General features: G+C 44.3%; 1 protein-coding gene across 2 annotated transcripts in view; it reads right to left on the bottom strand.

The window, feature by feature from the left end:
* Window positions 1–19,616, bottom strand: part of LOC118966684 (ubiquitin-like protein 3) — a 58,293-nt gene that overhangs the window by 12,845 nt on the left and 25,832 nt on the right. For both annotated transcript variants that reach the window (XM_036989488.1, XM_036989489.1), the window contains exon 2: window positions 6,491–6,599. In XM_036989488.1, coding sequence (XP_036845383.1) covers window positions 6,491–6,599 — 109 coding nt within the window. The remainder of the gene's footprint in view (window positions 1–6,490; window positions 6,600–19,616) is intronic.

Raw genomic sequence — 19,616 nt, 5'->3', positions numbered from 1 at the left:
CCTACCTGGTTAAATAAAGGTGTTCTCAACTAGCCTACCTGGTTAAATAAAGGTGTTCTCAACTAGCCTACCTGGTTAAATAAAGGTGTTCTCAACTAGCCTACCTGGTTAAATAAAGGTGTTCTCAACTAGTCTACCTGGTTAAATAAAGGTGTTCTCAACTAGCCTACCTGGTTAAATAAAGGTGTTCTCAACTAGCCTAACTGGTTAAATAAAGGTGTTCTCAACTAGCCTACCTGGTTAAATAAAGGTGTTCTCAACTGGCCTACCTGGTTAAATAAAGGTGTTCTCAACTAGTCTACCTGGTTAAATAAAGGTGTTCTCAACTAGCCTACCTGGTTAAATAAAGGTGTTCTCAACTAGCCTACCTGGTTAAATAAAGGTGTTCTCAACTAGCCTACCTGGTTAAATAAAGGTGTTCTCAACTAGCCTACCTGGTTAAATAAAGGTGTTCTCAACTAGTCTACCTGGTTAAATAAAGGTGTTCTCAACTAGCCTACCTGGTTAAATAAAGGTGTTCTCAACTAGCCTACCTGGTTAAATAAAGGTGTTCTCAACTAGCCTACCTGGTTAAATAAAGGTGTTCTCAACTAGCCTACCTGGTTAAATAAAGGTGTTCTCAACTAGCCTACCTGGTTAAATAAAGGTGTTCTCAACTAGCCTACCTGGTTAAATAAAGGTGTTCTCAACTAGCCTACCTGGTTAAATAAAGGTGTTCTCAACTAGCCTACCTGGTTAAATAAAGGTGTTCTCAACTAGCCTACCTGGTTAAATAAAGGTGTTCTCAACTAGCCTACCTGGTTAAATAAAGGTGTTCTCAACTAGCCTAACTGGTTAAATAAAGGTGTTCTCAACTAGCCTACCTGGTTAAATAAAGGTGTTCTCAACTGGCCTACCTGGTTAAATAAAGGTGTTCTCAACTAGTCTACCTGGTTAAATAAAGGTGTTCTCAACTAGCCTACCTGGTTAAATAAAGGTGTTCTCAACTAGCCTACCTGGTTAAATAAAGGTGTTCTCAACTAGCCTACCTGGTTAAATAAAGGTGTTCTCAACTAGCCTACCTGGTTAAATAAAGGTGTTCTCAACTAGTCTACCTGGTTAAATAAAGGTGTTCTCAACTAGCCTACCTGGTTAAATAAAGGTGTTCTCAACTAGCCTAACTGGTTAAATAAAGGTGTTCTCAACTAGCCTACCTGGTTAAATAAAGGTGTTCTCAACTGGCCTACCTGGTTAAATAAAGGTGTTCTCAACTAGTCTACCTGGTTAAATAAAGGTGTTCTCAACTAGCCTACCTGGTTAAATAAAGGTGTTCTCAACTAGCCTACCTGGTTAAATAAAGGTGTTCTCAACTAGCCTACCTGGTTAAATAAAGGTGTTCTCAACTGGCCTACCTGGTTAAATAAAGGTGTTCTCAACTAGCCTACCTGGTTAAATAAAGGTGTTCTCAACTAGCCTACCTGGTTAAATAAAGGTGTTCTCAACTGGCCTACCTGGTTAAATAAAGGTGTTCTCAACTGGCCTACCTGGTTAAATAAAGGTGTTCTCAACTGGCCTACCTGGTTAAATAAAGGTGTTCTCAACTAGCCTACCTGGTTAAATAAAGGTGTTCTCAACTAGCCTAACTGGTTAAATAAAGGTGTTCTCAACTAGCCTACCTGGTTAAATAAAGGTGTTCTCAACTGGCCTACCTGGTTAAATAAAGGTGTTCTCAACTAGTCTACCTGGTTAAATAAAGGTGTTCTCAACTAGCCTACCTGGTTAAATAAAGGTGTTCTCAACTAGCCTACCTGGTTAAATAAAGGTGTTCTCAACTAGCCTACCTGGTTAAATAAAGGTGTTCTCAACTAGCCTACCTGGTTAAATAAAGGTGTTCTCAACTAGTCTACCTGGTTAAATAAAGGTGTTCTCAACTAGCCTACCTGGTTAAATAAAGGTGTTCTCAACTAGCCTAACTGGTTAAATAAAGGTGTTCTCAACTAGCCTACCTGGTTAAATAAAGGTGTTCTCAACTGGCCTACCTGGTTAAATAAAGGTGTTCTCAACTAGTCTACCTGGTTAAATAAAGGTGTTCTCAACTAGCCTACCTGGTTAAATAAAGGTGTTCTCAACTAGCCTACCTGGTTAAATAAAGGTGTTCTCAACTAGCCTACCTGGTTAAATAAAGGTGTTCTCAACTAGCCTACCTGGTTAAATAAAGGTGTTCTCAACTAGTCTACCTGGTTAAATAAAGGTGTTCTCAACTAGCCTACCTGGTTAAATAAAGGTGTTCTCAACTAGCCTACCTGGTTAAATAAAGGTGTTCTCAACTAGCCTACCTGGTTAAATAAAGGTGTTCTCAACTAGCCTACCTGGTTAAATAAAGGTGTTCTCAACTAGCCTACCTGGTTAAATAAAGGTGTTCTCAACTAGCCTACCTGGTTAAATAAAGGTGTTCTCAACTAGCCTACCTGGTTAAATAAAGGTGTTCTCAACTAGCCTACCTGGTTAAATAAAGGTGTTCTCAACTAGCCTACCTGGTTAAATAAAGGTGTTCTCAACTAGCCTACCTGGTTAAATAAAGGTGTTCTCAACTAGCCTACCTGGTTAAATAAAGGTGTTCTCAACTAGCCTACCTGGTTAAATAAAGGTGTTCTCAACTGGCCTACCTGGTTAAATAAAGGTGTTCTCAACTAGCCTACCTGGTTAAATAAAGGTGTTCTCAACTAGCCTACCTGGTTAAATAAAGGTGTTCTCAACTAGCCTACCTGGTTAAATAAAGGTGTTCTCAACTAGCCTACCTGGTTAAATAAAGGTGTTCTCAACTAGCCTACCTGGTTAAATAAAGGTGTTCTCAACTAGTCTACCTGGTTAAATAAAGGTGTTCTCAACTGGCCTACCTGGTTAAATAAAGGTGTTCTCAACTAGCCTACCTGGTTAAATAAAGGTGTTCTCAACTGGTCTACCTGGTTAAATAAAGGTGTTCTCAACTAGCCTACCTGGTTAAATAAAGGTGTTCTCAACTGGCCTACCTGGTTAAATAAAGGTGTTCTCTACTAGCCTACCTGGTTAAATAAAGGTGTTCTCAACTAGCCTACCTGGTTAAATAAAGGTGTTCTCAACTAGCCTACCTGGTTAAATAAAGGTGTTCTCAACTAGCCTACCTGGTTAAATAAAGGTGAAATAAAAAAATATAAAATAATAAATAAAAATGTAGTTCCAAGGTATCCGTGTAGTTTCCTGGTATTCGTGTAGTTTCCTGGTATCATGTGTAGTTCCAAGGTATCCGTGTAGTTCCAAGGTATCCGTGTAGTTTCCTGGTATCATGTGTAGTTCCAAGGTATCTGTGTAGTTTCCTGGTATCATGTGTAGTTTCCTGGTATTCGTGTAGTTTCCCGGTATCATGTGTAGTTCCAAGGTATCCGTGTAGTTCCAAGGTATCCGTGTAGTTTCCTGGTATCATGTGTAGTTTCCTGGTATCCGTGTAGTTTCCTGGTATCATGTGTAGTTCCAAGGTATCCGTGTAGTTTCCTGGTATCATGTGTAGTTTCCTGGTATCCGTGTAGTTTCCCGGTATCATGTGTAGTTCCAAGGTATCCGTGTAGTTCCAAGGTATCCGTGTAGTTTCCTGGTATCATGTGTAGTTTCCTGGTATCCGTGTAGTTTCCCGGTATCATGTGTAGTTCCAAGGTATCCGTGTAGTTTCCTGGTATCATGTGTAGTTTCCTGGTATCCGTGTAGTTTCCCGGTATCATGTGTAGTTCCAAGGTATCTGTGTAGTTTCCTGGTATCACGTGTAGTTTACTGGTGTCATATGTGTAGAAATTTTGCATCCTCATTTTGTCACATTTATTTCACGAGATAATTTTTTCACGTTGCTTTTGCATGTTGTCAAATGTTATTACATTAAATTCACTTAAGATCACATGTGATCACGTGATCAAGTGATCAAGGGTCACCCATTGGCCAGTTGTAATGTGTGTCTGTGAGGCAGGGCCGGCCCTGGGCATAAGCGACATAAGGGGCTTTATAAAACACATTTAATAAATGTGTAGAATCTGACTAAATTTGTTTAAAAATTGCTACATTTTCTCTGCGCCCCATGGCAAAATGTGTAGAATCTGACTAAATTTGTTAAAAAATTGCTACATTTTCTCTCTGCCCCATGGCAAAATGTGTAGAATTTGACTAAATTTGTTTAAAAATTGCTACATTTTCTCTCCGCCCCATGGCAAAATGTGTAGAATTTGACTAAATTTGTTTAAAAATTGCTACATTTCTCTCCGCCACATGGCAAAATGTGTAGAATCTGACAATTTGTTTAAAAATTGCTACATTTTCTCTCCGCCGCATGGCAAAATGTGTAGAATCTGACAAAATTTGTTTAAAAATTGCTACATTTCTCTCCGCCCCATGGCAAAATGTGTAGAATCTGACGAAATGTGTTTATAAATTGCTACATTTCTCTCCGCCACATGGCAAAATGTGTAGAATCTGACGAAATGTGTTTATAAATTGCTACATTTCTCTCCGCCACATGGCAAAATGTGTAGAATGTGACGAAATGTGTTTATAAATTGCTACATTTCTCTCCGCCACATGGCAAAATGTGTAGAATCTGACGAAATGTGTTTATAAATTGCTACATTTCTCTCCGCCACATGGCAAAATGTGTAGAATCTGACGAAATGTGTTTATAAATTGCTACATTTCTCTCCGCCACATGGCAAAATGTGTAGAATCTGACGAAATGTGTTTATAAATTGCTACATTTCTCTCCGCCACATGGCAAAATGTGTAGAATCTGACGAAATGTGTTTATAAATTGCTACATTTCTCTCCGCCACATGGCAAAATGTGTAGAATCTGACGAAATGTGTTTATAAATTGCTACATTTCTCTCCGCCACATGGCAAAATGTGTAGAATCTGACGAAATGTGTTTATAAATTGCTACATTTCTCTCCGCCACATGGCAAAATGTGTAGAATCTGACGAAATGTGTTTATAAATTGCTACATTTCTCTCCGCCACATGGCAAAATGTGTAGAATCTGACGAAATGTGTTTATAAATTGCTACATTTCTCTCCGCCACATGGCAAAATGTGTAGAATCTGACGAAATGTGTTTATAAATTGCTACATTTCTCTCCGCCACATGGCAAAATGTGTAGAATTTGACTAAATTTGTTTAAAAATTGCTACATTTCTCTCCGCCCCATGGCAAAATGTGTAGAATCTGACTAAATTTGTTTAAAAATTGCTACATTTTCTCTCCGCCCCATGGCAAAATGTGTAGAATCTGACTAAATTTGTTTAAAAATTGCTACATTTTCTCTGCGCCCCATGGCAAAATGTGTAGAATCTGACTAAATTTGTTTAAAAATTGCTACATTTTCTCTCCGCCCCATGGCAAAATGTGTAGAATTTGACTAAATTTGTTTAAAAATTGCTACATTTTCTCTCCGCCCCATGGCAAAATGTGTAGAATCTGACAATTTGTTTAAAAATTGCTACATTTTCTCTCCGCCGCATGGCAAAATGTGTAGAATCTGACAAAATTTGTTTAAAAATTGCTACATTTCTCTCCGCCCCATGGCAAAATGTGTAGAATCTGACGAAATGTGTTTATAAATTGCTACATTTCTCTCCTCCACATGGCAAAATGTGTAGAATCTGACGAAATGTGTTTATAAATTGCTACATTTCTCTCCGTCACATGGCAAAATGTGTAGAATCTGACGAAATGTGTTTAGAAATTGCTACATTTCTCTCCGCCACATGGCAAAATGTGTAGAATCTGACGAAATGTGTTTATAAATTGCTACATTTCTCTCCGCCACATGGCAAAATGTGTAGAATCTGACGAAATGTGTTTATAAATTGCTACATTTCTCTCCGCCACATGGCAAAATGTGTAGAATCTGACGAAATGTGTTTATAAATTGCTACATTTCTCTCCGCCACATGGCAAAATGTGTAGAATCTGACGAAATGTGTTTATAAATTGCTACATTTCTCTCCGCCACATGGCAAAATGTGTAGAATCTGACGAAATGTGTTTATAAATTGCTACATTTCTCTCCGCCACATGGCAAAATGTGTAGAATCTGACGAAATGTGTTTATAAATTGCTACATTTCTCTCCGCCACATGGCAAAATGTGTAGAATCTGACGAAATGTGTTTATAAATTGCTACATTTCTCTCCGCCACATGGCAAAATGTGTAGAATCTGACGAAATGTGTTTATAAATTGCTACATTTCTCTCCGCCACATGGCAAAATGTGTAGAATCTGACGAAATGTGTTTATAAATTGCTACATTTCTCTCCGCCACATGGCAAAATGTGTAGAATTGCAGGAAATTAACGTAATTGTTTTTCTTCTTCTCCGCAGCCAAGAGGGGGACCACTAAAATGTTTCACCTGCAAGATGGGCGCCTCCCTCCCAAACCAAATCTTATTTAGGGCCCCCAAAAAGATAGAGCTGACCCTGCTGTGAGGCGTCACTCACCCATTGGCCAGTTGTCGTAAACGTGTTTGGCGATGTCTGCGGCCGAGTCGTTGGGGGAGAACAGGAACTCTTTCGTCTTCCCACTGACCAGGATGAGACGTAGGTTCATCTGAAACACACAAGGGGAGAGGAAGGGGTGAGGAGCTGCCACACAAACAGACCAGGCGGAGAAGAAATCACTTTAAAGCACACTATCAAATCAGCTTATAGCTCATAGCCTGAGAGAGCCCTGCAACACACACACACACACACACACACACACACACACACACACACAATTGTGACAATTTTTCTCTCTCACACACACACACACACAGGTACACACATAGCACTACAGGAATTTACAAACAATACAATCTCTCTCTCACAAACACACACACACACACACAGTACAAGTACACACTGCTATATGATCACAACAAGCAGATCATGAAAGATGAAATTAATACTTTCAATATCGCCACACACACACACACACACACAGGAAACCAGGCTGTGTTTATGAACTCTTATTAAAAAAAAAGGTATTGTTCACTAGGGTAGAATTTTTTTTTTTTTAAATACGCAATGTACCTTCAGAGATACACACATAAACTCACATGGTTCTGTTCGCTAACCTGAAGGGCACATGTATGGATTATTTCTTAAAATCCACCCAAAACCTCATTACTATAATTTACAGCGTTAATCACAGGAGGCTGCTGAGTGGAGGACGGACTCATAGTAATGTTTCATACCCTTCCAATGATTCCACTCCAGTCATTACCACGAGCCCCGTCCTCCGTTCCACTGATTCCACTCCAGCCATTACCACGAGCCCCGTCCTCCCTTCCACTGATTCCACTCCAGTCATTACCACGAGCCCCGTCCTCCATTCCACCCATTCCACTCCAGTCATTACCACGATTCCTGTCCTCCATTCCACTGATTCCACTCCAGTCATTACCACGAGCCCTGTCCTCCATTCCACTGATTCCACTCCAGTCATTACCACGAGCCCTGTCCTCCAGTCCACCCATTCCACTCCAGTCATTACCACGAGCCCTGTCCTCCATTCCACTCCAGTCATTACCACGAGCCCTGTCCTCCATTCCACTCCAGTCATTACCACGAGCCCTGTCCTCCATTCCACTCCAGTCATTACCACAAGCCCTGTCCTCCATTCCACCCATTCCACTCCAGTCATTACCACGAGCCCTGTCCTCCATTCCACTCCAGTCATTACCACGAGCCCTGTCCTCCATTACACCTATTCCACTCCAGTCATTACCACGAGCCCTGTCCTCCATTCCACTGATTCCACTCCAGCCATTACCACGAGCCCTGTCCTCCATTCCACTGATTCCACTCCAGTCATTACCACGAGCCCTGTCCTCCATTCCACTGATTCCACTCCAGTCATTACCACGAGCCCTGTCCTCCATTCCACCCATTCCACTCCAGTCATTACCACGAGCCCTGTCCTCCAGTCCACCCATTCTGCTCCAGTCATTACCACGAGCCCCGTCCTCCAGTCCACCCATTCCACTGATTCCACTCCAGCCATTACCACGAGCCCCGTCCTCCATTCCACTCCAGTCATTACCACGAGCCCTGTCCTCCAGTCCACCCATTCCACTCCAGTCATTACCACGAGCCCCGTCCTCCATTCCACTGATTCCACTCCAGTCATTACCACGAGCCCCGTCCTCCGTTCCACCCATTCCACTCCAGTCATTACCACGAGCCCTGTCCTCCATTCCACTCCAGTCATTACCACGAGCCCTGTCCTCCATTCCACTCCAGTCATTACCACGAGCCCTGTCCTCCATTCCACTCCAGCCATTACCAAGAGCTCCGTCCTCCAATCCACTGATTCCACTCCAGTCATTACCACGAGCCCTGTCCTCCATTCCACTGATTCCACTCCAGTCATTACCACGAGCCCTGTCCTCCATTCCACCCATTCCACTCCAGTCATTACCACGAGCCCTGTCCTCCATTCCACCCATTCCACTCCAGTCATTACCACGAGCCCTGTCCTCCGTTCCACCCATTCCACTCCAGTCATTACCACGAGCCCTGTCCTCCATTCCACCCATTCCAGTCCAGCCATTACCACGAGCCCTGTCCTCCGTTCCACCCATTCCACTCCAGTCATTACCACGAGCCCTGTCCTCCATTCCACTGATTCCACTCCAGTCATTACCACGAGCCCTGTCCTCCATTCCACCCATTCCACTCCAGTCATTACCACGAGCCCTGTCCTCCATTCCACCTATTCCACTCCAGTCATTACCACGAGCCCCGTCCTCCATTCCACCCATTCCACTCCAGTCATTACCACGAGCCCCGTCCTCCATTCCACTCCAGTCATTACCACGAGCCCTGTCCTTCATTCCACTGATTCCACTCCAGTCATTACCACGAGCCCTGTCCTCCATTCCACTGATTCCACTCCAGTCATTACCACGAGCCCTGTCCTCCATTCCACTGATTCCACTCCAGTCATTACCACGAGCCCTGTCCTCCATTCCACCCATTCCACTCCAGCCATTACCACGAGCCCTGTCCTCCATTCCACCAATTCCACTCCAGTCATTACCACGAGCCCTGTCCTCCGTTCCACCCATTCCACTCCAGTCATTACCACGAGCCCTGTCCTCCATTCCACCTATTCCACTCCAGCCATTACCACGAGCCCTGTCCTCCATTCCACCCATTCCACTCCAGTCATTACCACGAGCCCTGTCCTCCGTTCCACCCATTCCACTCCAGTCATTACCACGAGCCCTGTCCTCCATTCCACCCATTCCACTCCAGCCATTACCACGAGCCCTGTCCTCCATTCCACCAATTCCACTCCAGTCATTACCACGAGCCCTGTCCTCCGTTCCACCCATTCCACTCCAGTCATTACCACGAGCCCTGTCCTCCATTCCACCTATTCCACTCCAGCCATTACCACGAGCCCTGTCCTCCATTCCACCCATTCCACTCCAGTCATTACCACGAGCCCTGTCCTCCGTTCCACCCATTCCACTCCAGTCATTACCACGAGCCCTGTCCTCCATTCCACCCATTCCACTCCAGCCATTACCACGAGCCCTGTCCTCCATTCCACCCATTCCACTCCAGTCATTACCACGAGCCCCGTCCTCCAGTCCACCCATTCCACTGATTCCACTCCAGCCATTACCACGAGCCCCGTCCTCCATTCCACTCCAGTCATTACCACGAGCCCTGTCCTCCAGTCCACCCATTCCACTCCAGTCATTACCACGAGCCCCGTCCTCCATTCCACTGATTCCACTCCAGTCATTACCACGAGCCCCGTCCTCCGTTCCACCCATTCCACTCCAGTCATTACCACGAGCCCTGTCCTCCATTCCACTCCAGTCATTACCACGAGCCCTGTCCTCCATTCCACTCCAGTCATTACCACAAGCCCTGTCCTCCATTCCACCCATTCCACTCCAGTCATTACCACGAGCCCTGTCCTCCATTCCACTCCAGTCATTACCACGAGCCCTGTCCTCCATTACACCTATTCCACTCCAGTCATTACCACGAGCCCTGTCCTCCATTCCACTGATTCCACTCCAGCCATTACCACGAGCCCTGTCCTCCATTCCACTGATTCCACTCCAGTCATTACCACGAGCCCTGTCCTCCATTCCACTGATTCCACTCCAGCCATTACCACGAGCCCTGTCCTCCATTCCACTGATTCCACTCCAGTCATTACCACGAGCCCTGTCCTCCATTCCACTGATTCCACTCCAGTCATTACCACGAGCCCTGTCCTCCATTCCACCCATTCCACTCCAGTCATTACCACGAGCCCTGTCCTCCAGTCCACCCATTCTGCTCCAGTCATTACCACGAGCCCCGTCCTCCAGTCCACCCATTCCACTGATTCCACTCCAGCCATTACCACGAGCCCCGTCCTCCATTCCACTCCAGTCATTACCACGAGCCCTGTCCTCCAGTCCACCCATTCCACTCCAGTCATTACCACGAGCCCCGTCCTCCATTCCACTGATTCCACTCCAGTCATTACCACGAGCCCCGTCCTCCGTTCCACCCATTCCACTCCAGTCATTACCACGAGCCCTGTCCTCCATTCCACTCCAGTCATTACCACGAGCCCTGTCCTCCATTCCACTCCAGTCATTACCACGAGCCCTGTCCTCCATTCCACTCCAGCCATTACCAAGAGCTCCGTCCTCCAATCCACTGATTCCACTCCAGTCATTACCACGAGCCCTGTCCTCCATTCCACTGATTCCACTCCAGTCATTACCACGAGCCCTGTCCTCCATTCCACCCATTCCACTCCAGTCATTACCACGAGCCCTGTCCTCCATTCCACCCATTCCACTCCAGTCATTACCACGAGCCCTGTCCTCCGTTCCACCCATTCCACTCCAGTCATTACCACGAGCCCTGTCCTCCATTCCACCCATTCCAGTCCAGCCATTACCACGAGCCCTGTCCTCCGTTCCACCCATTCCACTCCAGTCATTACCACGAGCCCTGTCCTCCATTCCACTGATTCCACTCCAGTCATTACCACGAGCCCTGTCCTCCATTCCACCCATTCCACTCCAGTCATTACCACGAGCCCTGTCCTCCATTCCACCTATTCCACTCCAGTCATTACCACGAGCCCCGTCCTCCATTCCACCCATTCCACTCCAGTCATTACCACGAGCCCCGTCCTCCATTCCACTCCAGTCATTACCACGAGCCCTGTCCTTCATTCCACTGATTCCACTCCAGTCATTACCACGAGCCCTGTCCTCCATTCCACTGATTCCACTCCAGTCATTACCACGAGCCCTGTCCTCCATTCCACTGATTCCACTCCAGTCATTACCACGAGCCCTGTCCTCCATTCCACCCATTCCACTCCAGCCATTACCACGAGCCCTGTCCTCCATTCCACCAATTCCACTCCAGTCATTACCACGAGCCCTGTCCTCCGTTCCACCCATTCCACTCCAGTCATTACCACGAGCCCTGTCCTCCATTCCACCTATTCCACTCCAGCCATTACCACGAGCCCTGTCCTCCATTCCACCCATTCCACTCCAGTCATTACCACGAGCCCTGTCCTCCGTTCCACCCATTCCACTCCAGTCATTACCACGAGCCCTGTCCTCCATTCCACCCATTCCACTCCAGCCATTACCACGAGCCCTGTCCTCCATTCCACCCATTCCACTCCAGTCATTACCACGAGCCCCGTCCTCCAGTCCACCCATTCCACTGATTCCACTCCAGCCATTACCACGAGCCCCGTCCTCCATTCCACTCCAGTCATTACCACGAGCCCTGTCCTCCAGTCCACCCATTCCACTCCAGTCATTACCACGAGCCCCGTCCTCCATTCCACTGATTCCACTCCAGTCATTACCACGAGCCCCGTCCTCCGTTCCACCCATTCCACTCCAGTCATTACCACGAGCCCTGTCCTCCATTCCACCCATTCCTGTCCTCCATCCCCCCCTTTCCTTTCTGTTGTACAACTGACTAGGTATCCCCCCTTTCTGTTGTACAACTGACTAGGTATCCCCCCTTTCTGTTGTACAACTGACTAGGTTCCCCCCTTTCCTTTCTGTTGTACAACTGACTAGGTACCCCCCTTTCTGTTGTACAACTGACTAGGTATCCCCCCCCTTCCCTTTCTGTTGTACAACTGACTAGGTACCCCCCTTTCTGTTGTACAACTGACTAGGTACCCCCCCTTTCTGTTGTACAACTGACTAGGTACCCCCCCTTTCTGTTGTACAACTGACTAGGTATCCCCCCCTTTCCTTTCTGTTGTACAACTGACTAGGTACCCCCCTTTCTGTTGTACAACTGACTAGGTACCCCCCTTTCATCATTACCACGAGCCCTGTCCTCCATTCCACTGATTCCACTCCAGTCATTACCACGAGCCCTGTCCTCCATTCCACTGATTCCACTCCAGCCATTACCACGAGCCCCGTCCTCCCTGATTAAGGTGCCACCAGCCTCCCGTGCTGTTAAAAAATCAAATCAAATCAAATCAAATCAAATTTTATTTGTCACATACACATGGTTAGCAGATGTTAATGCGAGTGTAGCGAAATGCTTGTGCTTCTAGTTCCGACAATGCAGTAATAACAAGTAATCTAACTAACAATTCCAAAACTACTGTCTTGTACACAGTGTAAGGGGATAAAGAATATGTACATAAGGATATATGAATGAGTGATGGTACAGAGCAGCATAGGCAAGGTACAGTAGATGGTATCGGGTACAGTATGTACAAATGAGATGAGTATGTAAACAAAGTGGCATAGTATAGTATAAAGTGGCTAGTGATACATGTATTACATAAGGATACCGTCGATGATATAGAGTACAGTATATACGTATGCATATGAGATGAATAATGTAGGGTAAGTAACATTTATATAAGGTAGCATTGTTTAAAGTGGCTAGTGATATATTTACATCATTTCCCATCAATTCCCATTATTAAAGTGGCTGGAGTTGAGTCAGTGTCAGTGTGTTGGCAGCAGCCACTCAGTGTTAGTGGTGGCTGTTTAACAGTCTGATGGCCTTGAGATAGAAGCTGTTTTTCAGTCTCTCGGTCCCAGCTTTGATGCACCTGTACTGACCTCGCCTTCTGGATGATAGCGGGGTGAACAGGCAGTGGCTCGGGTGGTTGATAACACTACAATAGAACAGATGTTTCCTTTTGTCGTTATAATAAGGTTGGTAACACAAATCTGTTGCAGCTCAAGTCGATTACAAAGTCCCACAATGCAATGCTCTCTCTAGGGGCTGGCTGGGTAACTAGCGACACACAATAGCCACCAAAGATAATATCCGCATGTGAAGTAGCTAGTTAGCTGTAAAATGGGCTAAACAAACTGCACTCTCTCGCCACTGACTTGTTAAATAAAAGGTCAAATAAAAAAGACAATAATAAAACATAAACATTTAAAATATAATATAATATAAAATATAATATATATATAAAATATAATATATACATAAAATATAAAAATAAAACATTTTTAACCTGCCTCACAGACGCATGAAATGCACCCTGGACTGAAGAGCCAGATAAATAGGAGAAATGTGTTAGACCCTCTGTTAAATTACACATTTTTCCAGGTAGGAATATCACTAAAAATATAAACAATGGCTCTGATTCAGATATGTTGGATTAAATGACACATTTCGGATGAATCCATTCAGTTGTACAACTGACTAGGTACCCCCCCCCCCCCCCCCCCTTCCCTTTCTGTTGTACAACTGACTAGGTACCCCCCCCTTTCCCTTTCTGTTGTACAACTGACTAGGTATCCCCCCCTTCCCTTTCTGTTGTACAACTGACTAGGTATCCCCCCTTTCTGTTCTATAACTGACTAGGTACCCCCCCCCCCCCCCTTTCCCTTTCATTCGAGAGATGACAACCTCCTGAGTTATGAGGTCGGCCAGTGTTGAAATCTGACGTCTGAAGAACGTTTTTTCAAAAAATATAAAAAATATACTGAACAAAAAATATATAAAAGATAAAACAATTTCAAAGATTTTACTAAGTTACAGTTCATATAAAGTAAATCAGTCGATAAAAATAAATTATTTCGCGCCGACGTGGGTGGGGCCTGTTAGGGCATAGGTCAACCAACTGTGGAGCAAGGCCCAGCCAATCAGAATGAGTATTTCTCCACAAAAGGGCTTTAATACAGACTCCTCATTGCGTTGTGTGACAAAACTGCACATTTTAGTGTGGCCTTTTATTGTCCCCCGCACAAGGTGCACCTGTGTAATGATCATACTGTTTAATCAGCTTCTTGATATGTTCACATCTGTCAGGTGGATGGATTATCTTGACAAAAGGTGAAATGCTCACTAACAGGGATGTAAACACTTTTGTGCCTGAAATTTGAGAGGAATAAGCTTCTTTTTTTGTGTGCGTACAGAACATTTCTGGGATCTTTTATTTCAGCTCATTAAACATAAAACACTTTACATGTTGAGTTTAAAAAACAAATCTGGTGTAGAACTAGTAAATCATGCAGTACAGTCCAAAAAATATTTTGATATTTCTGTTCAGTGTAGTGAGAGTGACTATATGCTACGTCACACCACATGTTCAGTGTAGTGAGAGTGACTTTGTATCATGGCACAATATTTTTTTTATATAAAAAGGTACAATCATACCCTCATAGTACGGTGAAGGTTCAATTCTGTTTCTCAGGATACAAATGTATCTTGATGGTCTGTACCCTTGCTTATCAGAAAAGGAAGCAGGAAATCCTGTCTAAGATTCCTGGAAACAGGAGGGAATAAGCAGGAAATCCTGTCTGTAATATTCCTGGAAACGGGAGGGAATAAACAGGAAATCCTGTCTGTAATATTCCTGGAAACAGGAGGGAATACACAGGAAATCCTGTCTGTAATATTCCTGGAAACAGGAGGGAATAACCAGGAAATCCTGTCTGTAATTTTCCTGGAAACAGGAGGGAATAACCAGGAAATCCTGTCTGTAATATTCCTGGAAACGGGAGGGAATAACCAGGAAATCCTGTCTGTAATATTCCTGGAAACAGGAGGGAATAACCAGGAAATCCTGTCTGTAATATTCCTGGAAACGGGAGGGAATAACCAGGAAATCCTGTCTGTAATATTCCTGGAAACGGGAGGGAATAAACAGGAAATCCTGAGTTTAACAACCAATCAATTCATTCAAACTGGAAGAAGTAAAGCAACACTAAATCTACCATTAATAAAAAATAAAGTTTATTATTATTATTATTTATTAAATATGGTTTATTTAACTAAAGTTACTTTGAAAAAGTAATTCACTACATCCAAACTACGTGGTGAAAACTTTTCATATCTAAATCTGAATTGGAAAGATTACAAATTGCAAGGTCAGATCGGTCTGGAGTCAGATGGTAATAGGAAGAACAGATCAGTCTGGAGTCAGATGGTAATAGGAAGAACAGATCGGTCTGGAGTCAGGTGTTAATAGGAAGAACAGATCAGTCTGGAGTCAGGTGGTAATAGGAAGAACAGATCAGTCTGGAGTTAGATGGTAATAGGAAGAACAGATCAGTCTGGAGTCAGATTGTAATAGGAAGAACAGATCAGTCTGGAGTCAGGTGTTAATAGGAAGAACAGATCAGTCTGGAGTTAGATGGTAATAGGAAGAACATATCAGTCTGGAGTCAGATTGTAATAGGAAGAACAGATCAGTCTGGAGTCAGGTGGTAATAGGAAGAACAGATCAGTCTGTAGTTAGATGGTAATAGGAAGAGCAGATCGGTCTGGAGTCAGATGGTAATAGGAAGAACAGATCAGTCTGGAGTGAGGTGTTGACACCGTGTAATTCAGTCTATTACACACAACAACTGTTTCAAGTAAGAATTATGCAGGTTTGATGGCGGAAAATAATGGGAATTCTTGCCTAAGACACCGGAGCTCCAAGGCATGCATCGAAATAGCTAAACAGCTAACTTCGAACCAATGTGGTGTGGTGGCGGTGTATTCTAGGGGCTTATGGTTTGGAACAGGAAAACGGAACATTAGAGACTGATTGACATGCTCTCTCTAACTCTCCCTATCTCGCTCTCTCCCCCCCTCTCCCTCTACCTCCCTCTCTCTCTCCCCCCCTCTCCCTCTACCTCCCTCTCTCTCTCATGTACAGTATGTCCTCTTGTGATTGTGTTATTTCATCGGATGTTATCTGATACTCTTCTGCTTTGACAATGCATTTCCTGCCAATAAAGCTTTATTAAAGATAAGAGCCTGAGAGAGAGAGAGGGATAGAGAACCAGAAACAGGGATAAAGAGAGAGTCACAGAGAGAGGGATAGAGAACCAGAAACAGGGATAGAGAGAGAGGGCTAGAGAACCAGAAACAGGGATAAAGAGATAGTCACAGAGAGAGGGATAGAGAACCAGAAACAGGGATAAAGAGAGAGTCACAGCGAGAGGGATAGAGAACCAGAAACAGGGATAGAGAGAGAGGGATAGAGAACCAGAAACAGGGATAAAGAGAGAGTCACAGAGAGAGGGATAGAGAACTAGAAACAGGGATAAAGAGAGAGTCACAGAGAGAGGGATAGAGAACCAGAAACAGGGATAGAGAGAGAGGGATATAGAACCAGAAACAGGGATAAAGAGAGTCACAGAGAGAGGGATAGAGAACCAGAAACAGGGATAGAGAGAGAGAGGGATAGAGAACCAGAAACAGGGATAGAGAGAGAGAGGGATAGAGAACCAGAAACAGGGATAAAGAGAGTCACAGAGAGAGGGATAGAGAACCAGAAACAGGGATAAAGAGAGGGGGAGCAAAAGAGAAAAAAAGATGGAGAGAGAGAGAGGGGAAAAAGAGAGGGGGAGAAGTCATTGCAGATTCTCTCTTTCGGTAACCATGGGGTTTCCACGGTGTTACTATGGCACGTCACCATGACAACAGCCGGTGCAATGGTGAGTTGCTGACCTGGTAACACCTACAACACAGAGCAACCTGGATACCTATTTGTCCCTTCTCCTCCTACCTCACACTTGGCTTCTGTCTCTCACTCTCGTTCTTCCTTCTCTCACCGTGCTCTTTCTCCAATCATCTAGTTTTAAACTCTACTGCTGTTCTCCCTCGCAGGCTCCCCCTTGCTTTTCATTATTTCTCTCTATCCCTCAGATTTTTCTGTACCTCCTTTTCTCTCTCTCTCTCTCTCCCTTGTGGCTCCCTCTCCTTCCCTGAAGGCAGGCCTCTTCTCCCTCTCCTTCCCTGAAGGCAGGCCTCTTCTCCCTCTCATTTTCTCTCTTCCTCGTGGCTCCCTCTCCTTCCCTGAAGGCAGGCCTCTTCTCCCTCTCCTTTTCTCTCTCTCTCCCTCGTGGCTCCCTCTCCTTCCCTGAAGGCAGGCCTCTTCTCTCTCTCCTTTTCTCTCTCCCTCATGGCTCCCTCTCCTTCCCTGAAGGCAGGCCTCTTCTCTCTCTCTCCTTTTCTCTCTCCCTCGTGGCTCCCTCTCCTTCCTTGAAGGCAGGCCTCTTCTCCCTCTCCTTCTCTCTCTCTACCTCGGGGGACTCCATCCCCCTCTTTTCTTTCTTCCACAGAGGGAATATTAGAACTACTGAGGACCCTTTTTTTCTCAATTTCCACCTGAATGACGTGCCCAAAGTAAACTGCTTGTTGCTCAGGCCCTGAAGCCAGGATATGCATATAATTGGTACCATTGGAAGGAAAACACTGAAGTGTGTAGTGGTAAAGTAATGTAGGATAATATAACACAATAGATATGGTAAGAAAAAAAATCTAAAGAAAAACCAACCAGATGTCTTTTTTGAGAGAGAGACCATCCTCTTCGAATGGCAAATATGAGGCAAGTATCATTTTGAAAATAGCTCCCTGGATGCAATTCCTATGGCTTCCACCGGGTGTCAGCAGTCTATGATCAAGATTTCAGGCTTGTAACATCAAAAACGAAGAAGAAATATCAGTTTTAGAACAGGGACACAGTCTTGGAAATTTGTGTTTTGGCTCGACATGAAGACAAGATGCACCTGTTAAAATGGGTTTCCTACTGAACATACTTCTTTCCGTAAGAAATGTTATAGTTTGATTACATTTTAGGGCTCTGAGGAGTAAACAGAAACGTATTTTGAGATTTTCAGATTCCTTTCTCTGCATGTTGAAAGACTGGATGACTGAAATCGATGGCGCCAACTAAACAGACTTTTTGGGAGATAAAGAAGGATTTTATCTAACAAAACGGCACTACATGTTATAACTGGGACCCTTTGGATGACAAATCAGAGGAAGACTTTCAAAAAGTAACTGAATATTTAATCGCTATTTGTGAATGTATCCTGTGCCGGTGGAAAAATATTTTGATGTGGGGCGCGGGCCTCAAACAATCGCATGGCATGTTTTCACTGTAATTGCTACTGTATATCGGACAGAGCAGTTAGATTAACAATAATTTAACCTTTCAACCGATATAAGACACTTGTATGTATCTAAATGTTTACTATCTATAATATCTATGATTATGCCAGCGGGACACCTAGCCGTGACTGTAGGAGGTGGTAATGAGGAGTCACAGTCAGGTGAGGGAAATCTATTCCATGACTGACTATCTACCTAAACCAACCAGCAGCTGGGTAGAAGGGAGCAACACTCACCGCTTGAATTACTTGTACAGTGAGTGTAATGATAATAATTACTTATACATAGTGTACAATAATGATAACGCCTTTTAATCCTTGACTAATATACAGCGAGGCTTTTCCCCCTGTGATTTAAAGCACGTTCGGAAAGTTTTCAGACCTCGTGACTTTTTCCACATTTTGTTACGTTACAACCTTATTCTGAATTGGATTAGATTGTTTTTTCCCTATCATCAATCAACACACAATACCCCCATAATGACATCACAATACCCCATACTGACATCACAATACCCCATAATGACATCACAATACCCCATACTGACATCACAATACCCCATAATGACATCACAATACCACATAATGACAAATGCAAAAACATGTTTTTGCAATGTTATTAAGAATAAAAAACTGAAATATCACATTTACCTAAGTATTCAGACCCTTTACTCAGTACTTTGTTGAAGCACCTTTGGCAGCGATTAACAGCCTCGAGTCTTCTTGGGTATGACGCTACAAGCTTGGCACACCTGTATTTGGGGAGTTTCTCCCATTCTTCTCTGCAGATCCTCTCAAGATCTGTCAGGTTGGATGAGGAGTGTCACTGCACAGCTATTTTCAGGTCTCTCCAGAGATGTTTGATTGGGTTCAAGTCCGGAGTCTGGCTGGGCCACTCAAGGACATTCAGAGACTTGTCCCGAAGCCACTCCTACGTTGTCTTGTCTGTGTGCTTAGGGTCGTTGTGCTGTTGGAAGGTGAACCTTCACCCCAGTCTGAGGTCCTGAGTGCTCTGGAGCAGGTTTTCATCAAGGCTATCTCTGTATTTTGCTCTGTTAATCTTTTCCCTCGATCCTGACTCGTCTCCCAGTCCCTGCATCTGAAAAACATGCCCACAGCATGATGCTGCCACCACCATAATGATTTCCTCCAGATGTGATGCATCAGAGAATCTTGTTTCTCATGGTCTGAGGGTCCTTTAGGTG

Source organism: Oncorhynchus mykiss, chromosome 10 (genome assembly GCF_013265735.2).
Source record: "Oncorhynchus mykiss isolate Arlee chromosome 10, USDA_OmykA_1.1, whole genome shotgun sequence".
Classification (NCBI taxonomy): domain Eukaryota; kingdom Metazoa; phylum Chordata; class Actinopteri; order Salmoniformes; family Salmonidae; genus Oncorhynchus; species Oncorhynchus mykiss.
This window is presented reverse-complemented; position numbering and strand designations above follow the sequence as displayed.